We start from the raw sequence: 21,702 nt of genomic DNA, 5'->3' as shown, positions 1-21,702 counted from the left end.
TTCCTTTGGCGTTAACATTTCTGACCTTTTAATCAATAGCGAGCATGACTTGTGTGGTTAACCAGGCTTTCTTCATTAACGCAAGGAATAAAATGGATGAATAAAACAGCATCCGCGCCCACAAAGTGACTAAGCGCGTGTCATTGAGTCTTTACAGTCAGCATTTCTAAAGAAAGACATTGTCCTCCGCCTCCTCTCCGCCCACATGCTGCACCTCACTCTGGCATCGCCTGAGCCATAGACCTATAATTACTAGATGGCTCAACCCCACTCATGTCCGTCTCACCACTTCCTAGCAGATGGGCCCCAGACTTCAGGCTCCGAATGGGTTGTTTCTGCGCCACACTGAGCTCTCAGGCCGTTTGCTGTCATTTTTGCTGGAAGGATGGATATTTTTTAGGGATCCACCAATATGAAATTTTTGGCCGATACTAATAACCGATAATTCTTTATATCTGAAAGGAGCTTACCGATAAATTGGCAAATAAATCTAAATCCAAGTCCCACCATGAAAAGCCATGTCCTAAGCACACAATTAGAATGTTCTCATTATAATTGTATGGAGCCTATATGACAGACTTGCAATCTGCATGTTGCACTTCACTGTATTTTCCTTTTTTGAAGTGATTCCAATCATATTGCAAGCAATTCAAAACCATCATGGCGAACAGTGCGCATCTGAAGCGTCTCAGCTGAAGGAAATAATAAATTATTTATCGGCAAAATTTTCTTATCAGGTCGATAACAATAACATTAAATTAACATATTTATTTATTTATTCGGGACAGTGCACATTAATGAACAATCTTACACGTCTGTACAGACTGTAAATGAGCCAGATTATAGCATAGATGTTAATTTTCATCTGTTGAACATATATCAGCCGATACCGATATGGTGGCCGATATATCGTACATTTCTAGATATTTTGGTAATTTTTCTCAGGTACTCAACAGATAATTAAACAGAGCATTTAAGTACAGGGAGAATTTCTACGCACAGCGCAAGTAGCTTTTTTTTTGCATATTTTTTTTTAAATGCACTTTTAGACTTTTTGTAGTCTGAATAATTTTTGAAGTATTAAATAATAAATAAATAGAAAAGAACAAAAATTGCTAAATAATTAAAAAATAAAATAAAAGTATAAAACATACAAATTAAAATAACAGTGCAAAACAAAAACCAACGCAAAACAAAAAAAGATGCAAAACAAATCAAAATAAATGTGTTTTCATGATCAATTATTGCTGTCAGTTCCTAGTTCTGGTACTCGCACCCATAATTAAAAACTCAAAGGAAAAAATAGTTCAAAAAGGAAACGGTGTCATCTAAATGGAAGATTTTCCCTTATTGCGCAATGATGCACCTGGAAGATGTGTTGTGTAAACCCAAATCATAACCAGGAATAGCATGACATACACTATAAATTATTTCTGTGTGTATGATCTGGGAGGAAACTCAGAAAGAAACTAAAGGCATTACGTATCAGAGCCTGGATGAAGAAGGGGGGACTCCCTGAATTTGTCACAGTGAAAGCACGGCTCTGTAAGTATGCGGGAGCGAGCGTGTCAGTGTAACTGCATTCTGGGTGATCCCCGAGTTTGATCATAGTGTGGGAATGGCTCAGCTCTGAGAAACTTTGAGAGAGACTCCGTCATACCTTCCTCCTGTGTCACTCGCTCCATGACTTACTCACAGACGTGAGTAAAACACCCTTCTTTCTCTCTAGCTCAAGCCCCCCCACACGCTCGCTCGACCCTGCTCTTTCCTTCTCATTCTCTTTCCAGGCCCATTTCCTCTGCAGATGGTGTAGGTTAATAAACAGATTGATAAAAGATGTACTTTATTGATTCCTTAAGGAAATTTCTGTTCTAGAGCAGCAATAATTCTGAACAAACAACCAACACAATATAGATACAATTAGGGATGCACAATATATAGAAATTATCGAAATATCGCAAATATATATATATATATATATATATATATATATATATATATATATATATATATCTATATACATATATCGCAATATGCATATCGCAACAGCTTGCAATAACTGGGGTTATGAACAAAAGACAAAGAGAAAATCACTCAATGCTCTTGGCTGAATAACTTTTGTAGCTTTAATAAGATTCAGTATATATATATATATATATATATATATATATATATATATATATATATATATATATATATATATATATATATATATATATATATATATATATATAATTTAATTCATACAGTGAAAACTAAGCAGAGTTTTATTTTTACATTTGATTATTCAGTTTCTGTTGTTTAATAAACCTAATGTAGGCCAACCTGAAACCCTGAAGCCTGTGGTTTACACTGATGTTAAAATAACACTTACTTCTTATGCTACAGTAAAACACTGCTGTTCACTTTCAGAAGTTGTAGGGATGTTTTATTGTCACAAAAAGAAACACACATGTAGGTTATATCATTTTAAATATGAAGAGTTCAGATGCAAAAGCCTCTAAGTGCCATCTGAAATCTCATTTTACACACTTTAAGCATATCGCATATCGAATATTGCATTATATAATTGTTATATAATTGAGTTATGGAATATCGCATTTTTCTTCAATATCGTGCAGCCCTATACAATACACAATGGGGCTCTACAAAAAGGATTTGTTTTGTTGGCCTGGTCAAAAAGGTTGATTCATTTTTGTAATTTTAAATAATAGTTGTACATTAACAGATATAAACTGTACATGAACACACTTTTGATGGAAAACTATGGAATATGGCGCTTTGTTTATCATTTTCAATAGGTATGTGCTAAACTCCTTTTCCAAATTGTTTAAAATGTGATGGTTGCATTCAAAGTAAAAGATAATGCTTTTTAACTTGCTCATGAAAAATAGCACCGCACAACATGCTAATAAAAATCACCCCCCACTTAACGAACAGTAAAAAAAAAAAAACAGAATCAACTAGTTGGTTGCTGGATGAGTAGGTAACCATTGTAACACATTCCTACACATATTCTAAGTGATGCATCACAAATCATTCTAGGGCTACTTGATCATGGTAAAAATCATGAATCATAATCATTCTGGTCAGTATGAAGATCATAATTATTTAACATGATTACACATTGACTTAAATTAACAAATAAAAAATATATAACAAATTAGTATTTAATGTATTAATGTACAATAAATGTACAACAAATAAATTAAATAAATGATAACACATTATAGCACTGGAATTCAAAGACAAAACGAGCATCATTTCAAAACAGAATGTGTCACAGTAATGGTTTATCTCTATCACACATCGCCAAAATCATTCTCACACTTTCAACAAACCTCTTCTATGCTAGGAAGTTAGATATCATAGCCTTGGTGACATTTAAATTGTCATTTAAATATTTAAAATAGCAAAGTTTCAACAAAAGCGTTCATCATAAAAAAATAATAATCCTGTAAAAAAAACGGCAAACTACTGGCAGCTGTGGTTGCCAGCATCATACCGTAAAAATACAGTCTGTTACTGTTTTAAATGCTGTAACGCAATATGCTGTTAAATTACAGTTTTATAATGTAGCTGACCAAACGGTATTTAGCTGTTAAAAAAACAGTATGATGCTGGCAACCACAGTTTACCGTTTTTTTTACAGGATAAGTTTGCAATCTCTAGTTTGTGGGCAAAAGCATCTACACTCTTCTCAGAAAGCCAATTCTGCCATTTTTAATAATGTATCCTTGCAAATTTATAGCTTTAATCTGCATTATAGCCCCCAAAGCCAAGAAATACATTAAACCCTCTACTGCTGCCAAAGGCTACTCTTGTACTTCTGTGTGTACAGTCTATGTACTCAAACACTCTTTGAGAGGCAGATGGTTTGCAAAGTTTCCTAATAAATAATATTACGGATTATTTACAACTTTAGTCTATCTGCATCTGTAGCATGCTGTCAATTCCATCAGTTTGTCAAAACCCAGAACACTGCATCAGGTCCCTTCCTGGTATATCAAGCCAAAGATTCCCTGTGCTAATCGACAGCGTGCTACAGATGGGGTCCATAAACATTAAGTTGTAAATAACCCGAAATATTCCATTAAATTACTGTTTATGCTGCTTTTAGTATCCCAGCAATGCCATGTTGTTACTTCATAGCCTTGTCTTGTTGTCTTTATCTAATGTATGTTAGAAAAAGCATCTGGTCAACATTGTAAAGAAATTAAACTGCAAGTATGACCTTATAACCATATAAGGTCACGATACAGACTTTTGTGATAAAAACCACATAATACCTGTGTGGGTATTATGAGGATATCCTGGAGAAGATATTTCGACCATCACTTCCAGAACACCACAAAGCCACATTGTTTAATTTCCTGTAATATTGAAGTATTAAAAAACCTGTATCTCTTCAACAAAACAGAAATATTTCACCCATTCACCACTGGCTCTGAGCTTCGGCAGTCTCACCAAACATCTACCCAAACTGACAGTGTTTTTTTTTTGTTTTTTTTTGTGAGTGAGTGACCCGAAATGCCATTTCTGAATCAGCGGAACATGTTACAGTTAGTTCAGTGACAAACAGGAAAAAGAGATCTAAGATTAGGTTTACGATGATCAGCTTTCTGAAACCTAGCTACAAAACTAGCAACAAAGTCAACCCACTACCAGCAGGAAGCAGAATGACATCATAGTCACGTGAAGGACACGGTTCCATGGTCACTTCCTGTTTGAGTAGCCTAAAGTGATAAGAGAGTGTGTGTGTGTGTGTGTGTGTGTGTGTGTGTGTGTGTGTGTGTGTGTGTGTGTGTGTGTGTGTGTGTGTGTGTGTGTGTGTGTGTGTGTGTGTATCTCAATCTAGATACTGACCACATTTACTGGCAGGAAACCAATTGGTGCTGAGGTAAGCTGTAAAAATAATCAATTAACATTTTTCAGCTTCATAACTACTTATTGACTAGTTCATTGATTCTCAACCTTTGTCTAGTGGGTAGCTTTACATTGTGGAATCCAAAAACAAAAGAGTAAACAAAGGTAAACAAAGAGAACAATATCCATGGCCCGGCAACATCCTGTTTCCTGGTGCAACACTAAGAGCGGAGCAGATTGAGTGGTGATTACTTTAGGAAGCTACATCGGGTACGGCTGTCAGATAGGCCATGAGAAGCAGAAACTTATCGCAACAGCTGGACAGATTTCCCATGCTGTTGTGTGTTGATATCAACTGCTCTGAGAAGCATGAGACATCATACACTCCACAGATGGAGCTTATCGAAAAGTCTCTGCGTTTCTTAGTGCATATCTAATTTTAACTCATTCTTAAATTGATGTTTATAATTCAAGACCCCATGAAATCAAAATCCATGCGTGTTAGATTTGAGGCCTTCACATACTCCTAAACTCCTAAACTGTAATCAAATGCTTTCCAGAATGAGAATGTTCCTCCCCCGATGTAACCTGCCACAATTAGTACAACTGTACCGAATCAAGATTTTGCTGCAATATGACAATATAATATATATATATAAAAAAAGAAAAAAAAGAAAAATAAAGATTAAAAAAAGGCCAAAAGTTTGTAGTTATAGAAGTTATAGACAAGGTTGGGTAGTGCAGGTTGTTAGGTCTGGTGCTTAGAGCTTAGAGAACCGGTGCTTGTGAAGAAGTGATCCGTTGGTATCTCCACATCTCTCATTTCACAAATCTGTTCATGGGCTCAAAGAGGATGCTGCTTCCGGGACAGAGCAGATCAATACTGGTTTCAGTTGAGGAAGGTTGTAGGAGGATCTATCCTGACTTATCAGTGTAAGTGCAGGACTGAGCCTTTAGAGAAAACACACACTCATAAACACTCTCAGTGCAGGAATATCCAAGCACTTAGCCATGATGTTTTAATTAAGGAAAAGTCACATATCCAAGAGTTTCATTACTCTAATTTAAAAAAAAGGCACTTAAAAGTTGTTAATTAACTAATGAGGTAGCCTTTCTGTTATCTTAAGACACGTCACTTAAGATACTAAAAAATGTTTTTTTATAATTATATATATATATATATATATATATATATATATATATATATACAATAATAATTAAGAAAATATACAGTATATGCGTGGTTGCTATGTGGTTGCTTACTGGTTTACAGAATTCTGAATCACAAAGAATTTAACTGGCCATCATGAAATCTTATGTTTAAGAGCAATGGATTGATAACTGACGAGACCGCGCACTTCAGAATTGTCTCTCACACCCAGCGATGAGTGACACAACTCTTGATTTGAGTGACAGACAGGAGGCAACCAATCCCAGAGGGACTAATCCAGTCTGACAGTTTAAACAGGCTTTCACACTGAGGTAGCGAGTCGGTCACAGTGCTGCGGGAAGTTTTAGGCCACGTTATGCCGTGTTGAGAATACGGGAGGTTTCTGATCAGAAAAAGAGTAAAAGAAGCCGTTGTCAGCTCAGAGTTTCCATCCTGTGCACCTCAACAGCCCAATGCACAGCCTGACAGAAACGTTTATGTGGTCCCTCTGATGAGGTCACCACATATACGGCGGGAAAAGACAAAAGCTATTCAGAACTCTAGCAGGTGTTCTTCTGTGGCTGCTTTAGAACTACAAGCCTGAGGTTTTATCGTTGCACATGCAGACAAATGTTTCATTGACATCAACTGGATGTATGGTGACAGATATGAGAGTTCATACGCAGGGAGACATTTTTTAATGCTTAAAAGATAAAAGAAGTCTCATGTGCACCAAGGCTGCATTTATTTATTCTGAAAATATTTAAAAATGCAATTTATTCCTGTGATGGTAAAGCGAAATTTTTAGCATCATTACTCATTCGGAAATCATTATTATATGCTGATTTGCTGCTCAAATAGATTTCTTATTATTATCAGTGTTGAAAACACTTGTAAACTGTGATACATTGTTTCTATACTATTTTCAGTTTTAAAAAAATTGTCATCAAACACTTTCATTTACCAGTGTTATTAAATGACTGATGTTTTTAAATATTTAGAGTGTGTTATAGATGATGGCAAAGGCAATCAAAATGTAAAACTAAGAGATAACAGACCAATAACGGCCAATAACCATAACAATCTGGATTCTTTTATGAATAGAAAGGTCAAAAGAACAGCACTTATATGAAACAGAAATCTCCTGTAACATTATAAAAGTTCCTTACTGTCACCTTTGATCAATTTAATGCATTCTTGCTAAACAAAAGTATTAATTTCTTTCAAAAACTCAAGGATTCCTTTGAGGAAAACATGCTGTTGGTATAAGGATATATTCTGTATGTATTTAGCATGTTCAAGTACTCTGGCTCTGAGCTGTTTGTTCACAGTTTACCTCAAGGGATTTCATTCACAACAGCAGTGGATGATGACTGGGCTCAGATGGCCTGGTGTGTGTGTGTGTGTGTGTGTTTGTGTGTGTGTTTCAGAGAGGCAAACACATCACAATAAATCAAACACGTCAGCCAGACTCCCAGAAGACCAGCACCACATAGACACAAAGACACAACACAGTCCCAAACGGACACCTGTGAAACCTCACTAGACAAATCCTCATTCCCTCTCCAGACTGGACACACATGCCCGACTCCCCAAGCACCAAGCGGGGAAACAAGGCAGGTTTCTGTTCTTGAAAGAGCACATCTGCCGTGATGGACCTAACCCAGAGCTCAAACGGGACGTTACTAGATGTAGAAACAAAAAGCCTGTTCTCTCATCTTCCGCTCCACTCTCGCTCTACAAGACACCTAACCACACGAGACACAGCTGTCGAGACTAGTATTGATTTGCTGTTGGGTTGATTTGAATTCATCCTGAAGTTCCACCTGCTGCCCGCACCATCCGCTAGAGAGAAAAAAACCCAGCACTACTACACACACGCAGTCAATTAGAAGACAAGAAGCTGTCACAAATGGGCCTCTGGTTTCAGAGAAACACATTTTCACTGCTGTGGAAAGTGTGACACTCACCCACTCAGTTCACGAGCACGACAGCACCCCGTGACACCCGAGACGTAGAACTTAAATAACGAGAGGTAAAGATGGAGAAAACAAGGGACACATTAGAGAGTGAGAAGATGTTCTGACATTTAAAACCACCAGCAGAAAGACACAAATGAAACCACAAGCTGATAATTCATTAGATGTTCATCTGAGGAGGCGTCCCGTCTGTAAGCTTTTCCAGATGAGACCAGCAAAGGTTGAACCCCTAATTTTGGGGGGGCTGGGGCGCAACGAGACATTCATGTAGATAATAGGGTGGCGTCTGGCGTGCGTGTTTTAAGGTCAGGGAGATGCTAATCTATATCTGAAGTCAACCAATTGCATTATAATAAGGCTAGAAATATACTCTACACAAGAACAATCTTGGTCAGCGCATTGCAACCATGCATTTACGTTTTAATGTGCAAACTAACAGATAAATGGCCGATAACCATAAAATGGCCGATATTCAAATTATATACCATTTCTTTTTCTTAAAAAAAAAAAAAAAAAAAAACACTAAAAAAATATTTTTGATCCTTGAATTATGAATTGCATTCTAACATCTTGAAATGCAACGACATTGCTTGGGTGCCTAAAAGTACGCCTAAGTACACATTTGCGTACTTGCGTATCATAAGTATTCGGACCTAAATGTGCTTGTGTTCACAGTAAAAGGATAATTGTGGAAGGGAAACAGAAGAACAGGATGTTGTGGGGCACTTCCTCCTTGTGTTTTCCTCCAGATGACTGAAGAGAGGGATAAATTGTGCAATGCATCAGAATCCGAGCAGGCAAAAATCATAACAGATATCTGCTCTCAATGCCGCTGATTTGCAGCATAAAGATTGGGTTGCACAGGGTGTCTGGTCTTGTAAGAGTGTGTGTATGTGTGTGTTTGCCCTTCCTCTAGAGGTCAAACATCCAAGCGTCTTTCTTTTCCGGTTTTCACCCCAGCCTTTCTTGCAACTCGCTTCCTTTAAAGTCTGGATAAGTCTTGGGATCTTGAGAATTCCCATCCAGTTAAAATGTGGAGAACAGAGACACAGGATTTATTCAGAACTTCTCGGAAGTGAAGTCTTTGCCAATTAAGGCCAACTCAAAAGCAGCGTACAGTGGTATCTCCCAGATCTGAGGCTCGGAATCAGTCAGTGACTTCCTCATTAATGAAGCTTTTTCCATCATTAGCCGGGCACCAGATGAACCTCATCATCACACTGCAGAGCAGACGGCGTGGTAACCGAGGCATGGTGGGATGGGGGAGTTCTGATATGTGGCTTGCCATCTGATTGGTGGTAAACTGAGAGCTGCTAATTGCGCTTTTACCCAAACGCAGACCTCCGCTCATTAATCAAAGCACCGGGCCAACATTTGACAAGGCAATTTCAGAGAAATAAACACAAACATGGTCACAAAAACACCACAGGAGGACTTAATTGACCCTCCAATGCAGGACAAACACGTTAAACAATGGGATGATGAAGGAAAAAGAGCGGGAAAACATGAAAGAGTGACCAGAGAGCGGGGAGACCCCTAATTGAGTAGAACATCTGGCTCTGTTCCACTGTTATTTGGCTGTTTGAACTTCATTGTGCTTGTGTGTGATGGATGCAGCTGGAGAAGGCTGAGATTGGGGGATGTGGAGGGGCGAGGGGCCCATTTGGTCTGAGGGCTTTGACATGAGGGAAGGATATATTTTCCTTTCATTCTCTGTGGGAGGGCATTAACTTACTCTGTAAATAACTCCTATTAACTTCAGTCAAGGGGTGGCATGCCCTGCTGCAGTCCATTATGTACCATGTCTGGCAGGTATTGGACATCACTGCAGTCAGTCATTACTTGTTTAAGCAGTAAGGTATGAAGTTGTGCTGTTAAAACTAGGGATGCACCAATATAAAAATTCTGGGTATTACAATAAACCATTTTTTTTTATATGTTATGGCCGATAACCAATAAATGGCCAATGTTAAAATTCAAAACTTTCTTTGTCTAAATAAATTACCAAAAAAAAAAAAAAAAAAAAAAAGTAGACATCAATTTATACATCACAACATTGAAATATACAATGTGAACAATACATATTAATTTATTTTGAGAAATAGATTTTGCAATGTTATTAGTAATTTTAAAAGATTAATAACTAAGTGAGTGCTAGATAACAGCAAAAGTTCAAAAGTTCGGGTCTTTTTTTTTAAAGAAATTAATAGTTCAGCATGGACGTATTAAAATAATCCAAACTGAATGTAAAGATATTCCCAAATATACAAAATATTTCCATTTCAAATAAATGTTGTTCTTTCGGACTTTCTATTCATCAAAGAATCAAGTATCATGGTTTCCACAAAATATTAAGAAGCCAACTGTTTTCAACATTGATGATAATGTTTAAAAATCTTTCTTGAGCATTTAAGAATGATTTCTGCTTTCTGAAGGATAATTCGACACTGAAGACTGCTGAGAGATCAGCTTTTCCATCACAGGAATAAATTACATTTTAAATTGTAATAATATTTTCATAATATTACTTTTTTTACTTTATTTTTAGTGTTTTTATTTGTTAGCCTTAGTAAGCATTTCTTATTTCAAAAACATAAAAATAATCTTACTGCCTGAGCCCAAAATGGTCAATGTTAGTGTAAATAAAAAAATTATATCGACCAATACAGAGCCAAAATATTGTGCATCCATAATTAAAAAATTTCTTCATTAATAAAATTTCTATAAATTGGTAAATGACAAAACGACATTGTCCAGTCAGCTTACAGGAATGGAACTGTCTGTTTTATAATGATATTTTGGATCCAATATCTGCCATAAAAAATACAACTCACAGCAAGAGCCTGAAACATAATGCAATTATTACTTTGGATGAGAAAAATTATCTGCTGCGTTATGAAATGTCTTTTGGAGCAGAATCTATTGGAGAATGAGCAATTGTCCTCATCAACCAATCAAGCTAATCTATAATTAGTTCCTCCATGGGAAGAAAACACAGAAAATTAACTTCAGTTTGCGGAATAATAATAAACCGAGTTAACATTTTAAGATGCTCTCTGAGTGCGCTTATTCAAGGTCAAAGCAAACAAGGCAGGCCGGTCTCTAAGTTCCCCTACCAAGCAGTTTCAAATCCACAACTCCGTTTCCACCAAGGTCTGCACTTTCACTTCAGCTTTTCATCAGACGGCATCTTGAGATAAAGCTACATATGTGACCTTTTCTGCCAAATCTGCTGCTGCATTAGCAATTACGCTCAGTCTATTTCAGTTCGGTCCAAGTATCATCCTGTGATGTTCCTGCTCTCTGTACTGTAACATGTTGATCCATTTCGGTTTACTCACAGCAGATGGTAAGGCAAGAGGGCAGTTTCAACAACCAGAGCATTGTGTCGTGTTCTGGAACATCTGCGTGGAGAACATTGTAGCTAGAGTCCTTGTGGTCAGACACAAATTAAGGATGGTCGGGCGGTAAACATCCTGTGCTTTAAGGAAACATTCCAAACATCAAATCATGGTGCTAACGCCTACACAAGTTTACAGGTGCATGAGAGAGGTGTAAGCTGGGAAGAAAGATCACTTTTTGCACATTTGCGGAAAACAAAAACTTCCCCGAATGTTCCATAGCTGTTAAGCGGCTTTAAACCGAACGAGTTGAGTAAAGAGATTTAAACAGACGGCTGCAGAAGTATATTACCTTTCTCAGAAGGGAATTAGCTCTCTCGAAGAGCTCTCAGAGCTTAAAAAAACTCTCTGTGCGGTTTCGTTTTTTGATGTGATGGAGACTGGAAGAGGTAGAGTGACACACAATTAAGAATGAGGGTAAATACCCTAGAACTGGGTACTGAACCAAAAATCACAATTCAATTGCATTTCAATTCGAGATATAGATATATATAGAGAGAGAGTTCTAATTTCTACAGGTTTAGGCCTCCATATACTGTAGCTGATAGATATATATATATATGTGTGTGTGTGTGTGTGTGTGTGTGTGTGTGTGTGTGTGTGTGTGTGTGTGTGTGTGTGTGTGTGTGTGCAATCTGCGCATGCATGTATGTATGCATGTATATGTATGTATGTGTACAGTATATGGAGGTCTAAACCTGTAGAAATTAGATCTAAATAAATAAAAAGTGTAGATAAATAATTAAATGTAATAATAGGAAAATAAATCAAGGAATAAATGACTTGAGAAAAAAAAGAAAAAAAAAATATCCTGAATTAATTTGTTTACATTTTTCTTTCACTTATTATTTTCTCTATTTATTTTTATTCTTTTTAACCTTTATTTATGCATTCATTTATTTTTATATTTATTTATTCCCACATGCATTTATTTTACATATTTATTTATTTTTACTTTTCAGTGTGCAACATGGAAATGTGGTCCTTGTGTAGCTAAAGTGCATCACTGGTTGAGAGCTCACATATAGATGCGTCAGAGTGTTCAAAATGCCATTCATTGTTTGAATTTCATAATAAAGCTGAGACTGTTTCATAGACTAAAAGATCGATTCTTGGGATTTAAGAATCGATATTGGTTCATCAAAATGAAAATCGATTAAAATTGAGAAATCTATACTTTAAACCCTGCACTAAAATACACAATGTGATTTCACAGTAAGTGTGAATGCAAAACAGCTCCCTGGACGGTCCCCGCTGTCTGTGGCCTGCTTAAAGGCCAAACCTCAGATATTTTCTTCAGCGAGTTTGAGAAGAGTATCCGAAGTCTCTATCTCTGTTGACAGCAGTCTCTCACACCTCAAAGCCACAGGAACATTAAAACATCTGTCGATCTTCTCATGATGCACGACGGCTGAAAAGCAAGCATGTCAAAGAGGCCAAGTCTGAGGCTTCCGAGAAGTTCTGCGTCTACAGCATGGCTCCACGCTTCTATCCACAAAGCTATCCATCTCTGTCACCGAAAAAGACACATAGGAGATTAAAGCACGAAAGATACAACACTGTAAAGTTTAAGACTGCCACCTCAGCCCCAGATACAGCAAAGCTTGCCAACGTCCTCTAGATTCAATACATCCGGCCCATTCATCTCTGTTCCAGACCACCGTTTTGTCCGCCTCTTAATGTCAATGCTAATAGATTGTAATGCATTTAGATCTTTCCAGTAAGAGAAACTCAGAACCTCAGCAATCTCCTGATAATTATCAAACAGGGTTGACATTGCTAGAGTACAGCACACAATCTGAAGATGGGTGTCTGTATCGTCATCATCCTGCCAAGATTTTATAATAGCTAGAAAATTGTGCAGTTAATGAAACAAAGAAAGACCTGGTTCCTTTTATCCCATTGTCCCATCAGTGGCTTTTATATAGTTAAAAAAAAAATATATATATTTTTTTTATTGTAGCTTACCCACAGCTGTCGCAACAATGTAAACATAGAAAAATAGTAACACAGACGTGTAGTTTAAAAAAAAAAAAAAGGAATATAAATAAATAAATAAAACATTATTTTGGCAGGGAGTAAAAGACATTTAATGCTTTAAAACTAAATAAAGTTTTTAAAAGTGTGTAAGAAGTTTAAAAAAAGTTTTTCAGTGCATTTATAGAGTTCTGGAACTGGTTTTAAAACCCCAAACACACCAAAACTAGGCATTTTAAGTTGTTTAAGGGACCATTTCGTCTTCCACAGTCTGTCTAACGTTGCATGGCAGAGATGATATTTATGGCAGGAGGGTGCTGGGGGAGAAAGACAGAAAAAGCGAGTCCCATTGTTGGTCTCAGGAGCTGCAGTATAATTACTGTAGCACATGCGGGGCCTCCACGAAGATGCCTGGCTGCAGGCCGGGGACCAGCTCTCTCTACTGATGTCTCCCCGCAGCCCCACTGCACTACGAATGAACTCGCTTTCCACATGCCTCTTTCTCCTGTTCCCCTCCTCTCTTACTGTCTCTTCTGTCCTTTCTGCACATCTCATTCAGGAGGCTAAATAATAAGGAATGCTTCTGCTGGCCTAAGAGGGATTTTCACTTGCCCTGCCAACATTTTTACTGGTCCTACCACAAAGATAAATAATTAGCACGAAAACACACAAACATTTTCCATAGACATAATGATTTTTATACAGTACAAACTGTAAATTGTATCTCCTAACCCTAAACCTACCCATCACAGAAAACTTTTAGCATTTTTACATTTTCAAAAAAACATTACTAAGTATGATTTATAAGTTTTCCTCATAGGGACCAAAAAATGTCTCAACAAGAACAAGGATTTTAGATATTGTCATCTTTGTGGGGAAATTTATTTTCCCATAACATACCTGAACCACATACACACATTTTATCACTTTATTGTCAGAATTTCCAAAATTTGCTTTGTGTCCTAAGACTTTACACATCAATGGCAACAACAGACAATAAAAAAAAACTCTAGGCTACATCATATCTTGTATCACGCTACAATAACTGACTGTGAGAGATATTATATATATATATATATATATATATATATATATATATATATATATATATATATATATATATATATATAAACACTAGTTCACCTATATGTATATTTTAAATTATTGTGTATATATACAGTATATTATCATATATATCATTTACATGTATATTAGTAAATTTATATATACACACAGATATATATATATAGCGAAGATGTATTTATATATAAAATTAACATTACTTAGGCTATATTTAGTGTAAAACAATATTAATATGAAAAGAAATGTTCCGTTAAAACAAATATTTCTAAGACAAATTCTAGCAACAAAACCTTATCTATGCGAGTCAGCTGCATACTGTATCGTTACTGTGGCAACATTTTTTAATGCTCACAGAAAACCAAATGTTTCAGTTTGCAAGCCACAAAACACGTACATGATCATCAAGCACAAGATGAAAAGACTGATAGGACTTATTGACAGATACGTCAACTAGCATTGCGCCATAAAATCATTCTTATTGTTGAGCCCTGCACTCATCTCAATTTCTTTATCTTCCTCTCTGCAACCTCCAAAAAGGACGCATTACTACCCCCCCTTTGTGTAGGACAGGGAGCCAAAGGCTGGAAGGTAGAGTAGAAGATCTCTCCTTTGAGGTTTAAGACAGAGTGACACAGCAGACGTGGAGGGGCTGTCAGCCGATATCCCTGCTCCTGTCCGGAGCGAGTGTCACAGCTTCTGGATACGACAACGTGTCAGGACAGCCTGTCAGTTGGCGTCCGCGGGCTAAAATACGCTCCTTTACCTATCCATCAGCCCTAAAATTTTCATTTCAATCATCTCACCCCTGCAGAATCTGGTGAGACTGGAATCGAAAGCATTACTAAAATTAAACTCTTCTGCCAAAACCTGAGCCAGAGTTGCCAATAAAAAGCACTGGGATATAAACCAACAGCTGAAACACTATTATTTGCTGGCAGTATCAAACGCCTTATGATACGTTTTCAAACTGTGCAGTATTTACCCAAATAGTCAGTGGCCTAAATGCAGTTTAATTGATGTGAGGCTACGCTCTAAAACCAGATGCTGGGAATGTTACGCTTGGCTGTCAGTAAAACAGAATGCTAAGATTTTCCTCTTTAGTCAAGGCCCGTGTTTCATGTCTGAAACACACAGGCTGACCCAGAGCTCTAATGGCCCCCGGGGAGAGTATTCTGCATGTGTCAGCTTATGCCCGAGACACACTTGCTCTGTTAATAATGTCTCTCACTTTGTTCTCGCCCTGTGCAGAGTCTGCTTGGCCCACCAAGGATTTAGATCCAGAGGGGGTCAGGCTCTTTCATTAGGGCTGCTGCTCTTGATCAGAGTTGGATTTCCATGATAATTAGCCATGACTCAAGTTGACATGAAACACCAGAGGAAACTCAACTAACAGACCAGTCATGTGACCTGACCTCTCCTATGTCCATCCGGCAGGACGTTCAAAGGGCAACAGATCAGTGTCAGAAAGAAAGACCATACGAGTTATGAGACTGACAACCATGATAACGCTCGAAGGTGACGCATCTGCTGGCATTGAAACAGACATCTCGATGCAAAATGCACATAGAACAAAAGTGAAATCATTCCTTTCATTTCACTTCACAATAGACAAAAACAATCTGTATTTGCAAAACACTGACCAGATCATGCGTGACCAGACCACGAGGGAAACAAAAAGCATCCTACCTGTCCTGTGACTGTTCTTCGTACATTCTCTCCTTGGCTTCCTTAAAGAGGCGAATTGCTCTTTTGGATTTCTTCATCAGGCTGTCGATGTACACTTTGAAATAGTCATTCTCACTTAGCTGAGTAAGTCTCTGGTTTTCCTCGTATTTACACAGAATCAGCCTCAGGTGCTGGTAAGTGTCAGGTAAAATATCCAGGATGTACGGAGGACTGTTCTTCAGCTGTAGTCTGGGGTTCTGACATAACCTCACCTTAAAAAAACACACACACCGTCAGTTTAGAAAAATCGACTCCCCTTCACTGAGAACACACCACACAACAATTTCACTAAACAACTAAGTTTGAAAAAAAAAGAACATTTCAAACGGTAAGTGGTACAGTATAAATGAACTGTACCAGGACTGAAAACCTTCAGGTCTCGGCCCAATGATTAGTACAACAGACTAGTATAGAGAAATTAAGATGCTTGCACTATGTAACAAATCATGATCACCACGCTGTATATGGAACTCTATTTATGACGCATATCTTTTATAAAATATTACATTAGTAATGAAAGATGGATGGAAAAGAAATCCTAGAAGTTATACTTGTATAAATTATATAACAACCCAATGTATTGCATCTATAAAATAGCTATAAATAAATACAAAAAAGATGGTTGGATGGATGGATGTTATGCTCTGTAAATACAGACGATAGATAGATGGATGGATGGATGGATTTCAGCTACGAACAAACTTCTCGAGCTTGCCTCTACTCAATAAACAGTTTGCTACAATGTATCAAACAAATGCTTCCAAACAAGCGACTTCGTGGAAAAGTCTCTCAACGCGTGAGAGCAGAGGAAGCACTGTTGCTTCATCGACAGGAGGACTGTAAACACTCAAGACACTTACTACTTTGTCCATGAGTTTCCATGTCTTCTCTACGGTCCGGCGGTCCGCAGCCGCCTGTTTGGGGGGTCCGACAGCGTCCTGGATGGCATCAATAATGCCTAAAATACGGCCTTTCCTATTGTTAGGTGGGCGTCCACTGAGAGCAGTTGCCATTTTCTGCACACTGTAAGATACAGAAATGTTGAAGGCAACAAAACACATGTGGGCAGATATGTGACAGTAGCCTATAGAACTGTAGCCTACCAGGACTGAAAACCTTTACTTGAGGTCTTTTATATCAGACCAGCGATTAGTAGGCTACAAAAGACTAGTAAATAAAAAATGAAGATGCTTGGACTTTGTAACCCATTTAGTACCATTGTGCACATTAGTTTGTATAGGCTATTGTATAACGTACCATATACAAATTCAATTATAATTTAAAGGTACATGTAAACTGATGACCGAGACTTGTCTATCTCACATAAATCATGATCACCGAACATGTAAACAGAACTCGATTTTATATTATTTAATCACATTATTAAAGTTCTAAACTTTTTTTAAGCACGCAGTTTGTTTCAGTAGTGTTTCTAAACAGTGCACACTTAGCTGGGAATAATTTGGGATGAAATTGTTTAAAATCCACCCTGCAGAAATACAAGATTACTGTGTTGCACTTTTTAAAAGAGCATTAAACAAAATGCGATGTAACGTTAGTAAGAAACACAACTTGATCTTTAAAGACTGTGACAACTAATTAGCTAGAGCAGGTATCTTAATTTCACTGTAAATTGCGGCAAATTGCTCTTTTGTATAATATAAAAACTCCAGACTTACTGCGGCAAAAGGAAAACAGTGTAGCAGCCAATACAGGGAATGTCAGAATTCCTGAGTTGAAGCTTTAGGGAGGTCCCCACAACAAATTACAACAAAAGCAACAAAAACACAACGCCAGTACCAGGAAACTGTTACATCTCTGCCCAGACGTTCTAAAACTAGAAGGAGCTCGTCCGTATCCTCACGCAAAAACCGCTTAAACGCAGTACAATCCCGCTTTTGTCGCTGTCTGATATGGTCGTATCACTGCTCGGTTAAAAATCAGTACTGGAACAAGAAGCAGCGAAAGCAAAAGGGAGGAGCCGAGTGGGCGGAGCCGATGAAGCAATCGCTCTCAAGTGGCCAATCAGAAAGCGCGAACGTTCTCTGAGGTGACGGAGTTCTCCAACCGCCAATTGGAGTTGAGAGTTTAAGTGCATACTTAATATTTCCGTAAATGAAGAGGCAATGAAATCGTGCAAAGCGTTTTGTAGGTTGTTCCTATTGTGCAAATTATATATTCAGTCATCTTCACTTTCTCCGATGGAAACAAGTCTTATTATGGCAAGCCGTGTTAACATTTATAACGTCTAAAATATATAACTAAATCTTTGTATGTTTTTTTATTTTTATTATTACTGGTACCTAATCCAATAGTGAGTATGTTTTCATTTTAATTACTCCTTTGTTACTGGTAATATTACTAGTAATAATTGGAATAAAGGCTAGTAACTCTGTATCTATAGCCTGTAATACTTAAGCTGAAACACTAGTACGATAGTTAAACTAGAATAGGCACCACCAGCAATAACTAGAATAGTCAGAAGTGAATAGTTGATATTTGATCCTCAGATCCCTATTGGTCTGGTCAATTGTTAGTAACAGAATTGTTGAATTGGTAAAGTTACTGGTTGCAAAGTAGTACACTAAAAATAATTGGTGTAGAAACAACTTTCACTCAAAAATTGCTTGTAATTTTAACAAACAATTACAAACAGCAAGTAACACTGAATTAAATGTGAAATTCTGAAGTAGAAAAAATAAAATAGTATTTTCTTTTATAAATTACAACTTTAAAAAATAATTTTCACAGTGTACTAGCATATAATGAATAAAATAGGTAAGTTACTACAAATGTAAACATAGAATATGCCTACAAGTTAGTTAAAAAGTATAATGTTAAAATGGCTTTCCACACAGGTCCCGTTGTTTAGGTGCTCTACAACCACGTGGGCCATTGGCGGAACATTTTGTTTTGCTCCTCTAATAAGAAATGTCTTGACCTCCCTCTTCTACATATTCTGTGTTCCTCTCTTTCAGCTTTATTTCATCTAATTCATGGTTGCAGTCTTAGCATGGAAAGCCTGGAAATATCAGGGATTTCATCATTTTGATTTCTAGGAAAATTCAGTTTCAACCAGAGTTTTGTATTTGAAGACTTGTTTTGTTTGTGAACAGTGCATATTTTTGAAAGGATTCTTTGACAGAAAGGCACTTGATAGTATTGAATCACAATGTCACAGTCTGGTTTTCAGTTTTTAATCATATTTACAGTTGTATCATATCCCATTTTGTAAACATAAACAATATAAGGCCTTTCCAACAGAGATAGCAATCTTTTAGATTAGCATCCCAGCTAACAGGGAACGTTCCCATTACTTTCACTAACGTTATGTAAAAGTTATGTAAATGTTAGTAAAAAACGTTCCTAAAATAATGTTTCTGGAACAGTCTTATAATGTTTTCATAGTTAAAATACATTCTCGTAGCTAACGTTGAGTGAAAATGTTCTTAGAACAATGTTCTGGGAACGTCTTTATGATGTTTTTTGTACGACTGAAAACGTCCTCAGAACAACATTACCAGATGACAAAAATATGTTGAATGTTTTGCTAACATTCTGATTAAGTTGAAAACGTTATTTCTGAACGTTCAAAACATCCGTTTTTTAAAGTATTAAGAATGTTTTTTTATGGTTTATGTGAACATTAGAGGAAAATTCCATTCTATCGTTTTGGAAATGTTATGAAAACGTTATTTCTGAATGTTTTTTAAATGTTCAAAACGATACGTTTTTTTAAAAATGTTTAAGAACGTTTTGTCCTAACATTTACATAACTTTTAATGAACGTTAGTGAACGTTCTGGGAAGGTTCTCTTTGGGTTATAAAATAATAATCTGCAGCTAAAGTTCTGGGAACGTTCTCTTTAGGTTATAAAAAAAGAACCTACCGAGAACGTTCCTAGAACATTCTTATTTAGTTCCCACAAAAAACAAAAACAAATGGGAACGTTAGGGGAACGTTCTGTGTTTGTTGGGTTCCTTGTTACCTGGGATTGAACCTAATGCATTGCACTAATCAATGAGGACTTTGAACTTCCCTTCAGTAACAGCATTTAATCTGATTCTGAACTAAATTCTCTCATTGTCTTTCTATTACTCACAACTCTGCTCATGTGCTCCATTCCACGTCATTTTTAAACCAAACATCCAGCATCTGCAGACAGCCGTTAAACTCTAAGGTCTCTCTTCAGCCTGAAACATAACTGTATAAATGACAATGTTTGAAACTTGAAACTTTTCTTTTTCTATTGTGTTGTTTTCCTCATGCCTTGTTAGATTTGACTTGTGTGCTGTCTAGTTGCATGTTTGAGTTTGTGTTCTTTTTTCCCTTGTGGTGGGGTTGTATTTTTGAATTCATATAAACATAAATATAAACAGGGCATCACAGTGGCTCAGTGGGTAGCACTATCACCTCACAGTAAGAAGGTCCCCGGTTCGAGTCCTGGCTGAGGCAGGAGTTAGCAGGTTTTCCATGATTTCTTCCAGGTACTCCAGTTTCCACCATATTTCAAAGACATGCAGCATAGCTATATTAGCGATACTCAAGTGTCTGTGTGTGAGAAACCATCCTGGTGATGGATGGGCCATCCGTTCAAGGTATTTTGTTTTTCATAACCTAATGGGAACATATTTTTGTTAGCTGGGATTCCACTCATTCTTTGCGACCAGATATGGATGTCCTATTCTAGCCTTTATCTGTCTATACAGAAAATTCACTGTGAAACCTAATACAGTTACAAGAATGAGTGATTCTCTACAGAACCGATGTCAAATGTGAAACTGTCTGGTCAAACCACTACAAAAACTTGGTATATGCACTCAACAAGGAAACAGGAAGTAGCAAAAATAATGTAACATCTTTGCACCTGAAGACACACCAGAACTTGCACATACAACCGAATAGAATGGCTTATAGGTAATTTAACATAATGGTCTGATAATGGTGCAATTTGTCAATCAGTAGCAGAAATCAGAAATTCAAGACATGACTCATTTAACTGAGAACCGAGGTGCTGGACTTTAATGTATCCAGAAAATGCTCAGACATGTTTGGATTAAATGCAGCTATTTATGTGGTTAGTATCCCTTCCACTTTTTTTTTCTCCAGAAAATCACAACAACAAAAAAAGTTCGATGAATGAAAGAAAATTTCATATCATCCTGGATTGTAGGTACCATCTGATGACAAATTATAATTTTTTAAACTTGCCCCCATCTGCAGCGAAGCACCATGGATGATGTTTGTAATGAGAATGGGGGTCCCTGAGGCCATGACCAGGAGGTCACACGATACAGCGCAGTGCTTATTAAAGCACAACGCTCTCAGTTCCACTTCCATGACACTACACACACACACACACACACAGGAAATGTGATCCAATGTCTCCCGGGCATATCTTTCAGCAAAGAAAGGACAGCAGATAGAGAGAGAAGAGTTGCACAAGATGAACAATCATATCATTTCAGGGGCTATTGATGGTTATTTCTTCTTAAAGCACATTATGACTCATTCTTTATGC

The 21,702-nt window shown here is 37.1% G+C and overlaps 1 protein-coding gene across 1 annotated transcript in view; it reads right to left on the bottom strand.

Annotated features, from left to right (window-relative positions):
• The window catches only part of cblb (Cbl proto-oncogene B, E3 ubiquitin protein ligase), a 63,262-nt gene extending 45,128 nt beyond the window's left edge, over positions 1–18,134 (bottom strand). The window contains exons 1-3 of the mRNA XM_084103695.1: positions 17,861–18,134; positions 17,042–17,204; positions 16,143–16,393 (exon numbers count right to left, since the gene is read on the bottom strand). Of these exons, the coding sequence (XP_083959821.1) occupies positions 16,143–16,393; positions 17,042–17,194 (404 nt within the window). The 5' untranslated portion in view covers positions 17,195–17,204; positions 17,861–18,134. The remainder of the gene's footprint in view (positions 1–16,142; positions 16,394–17,041; positions 17,205–17,860) is intronic.
• Between the last annotated feature and the right edge of the window lie 3,568 nt (positions 18,135–21,702).

This window comes from Abramis brama (genome assembly GCF_963993115.1).
Source record: "Abramis brama genome assembly, chromosome: 25".
Lineage (NCBI taxonomy): Eukaryota > Metazoa > Chordata > Actinopteri > Cypriniformes > Leuciscidae > Abramis > Abramis brama.
The sequence above is the reverse complement of the archived record's forward strand: the minus strand, read 5'-3'. Positions and strand labels throughout refer to the sequence as shown.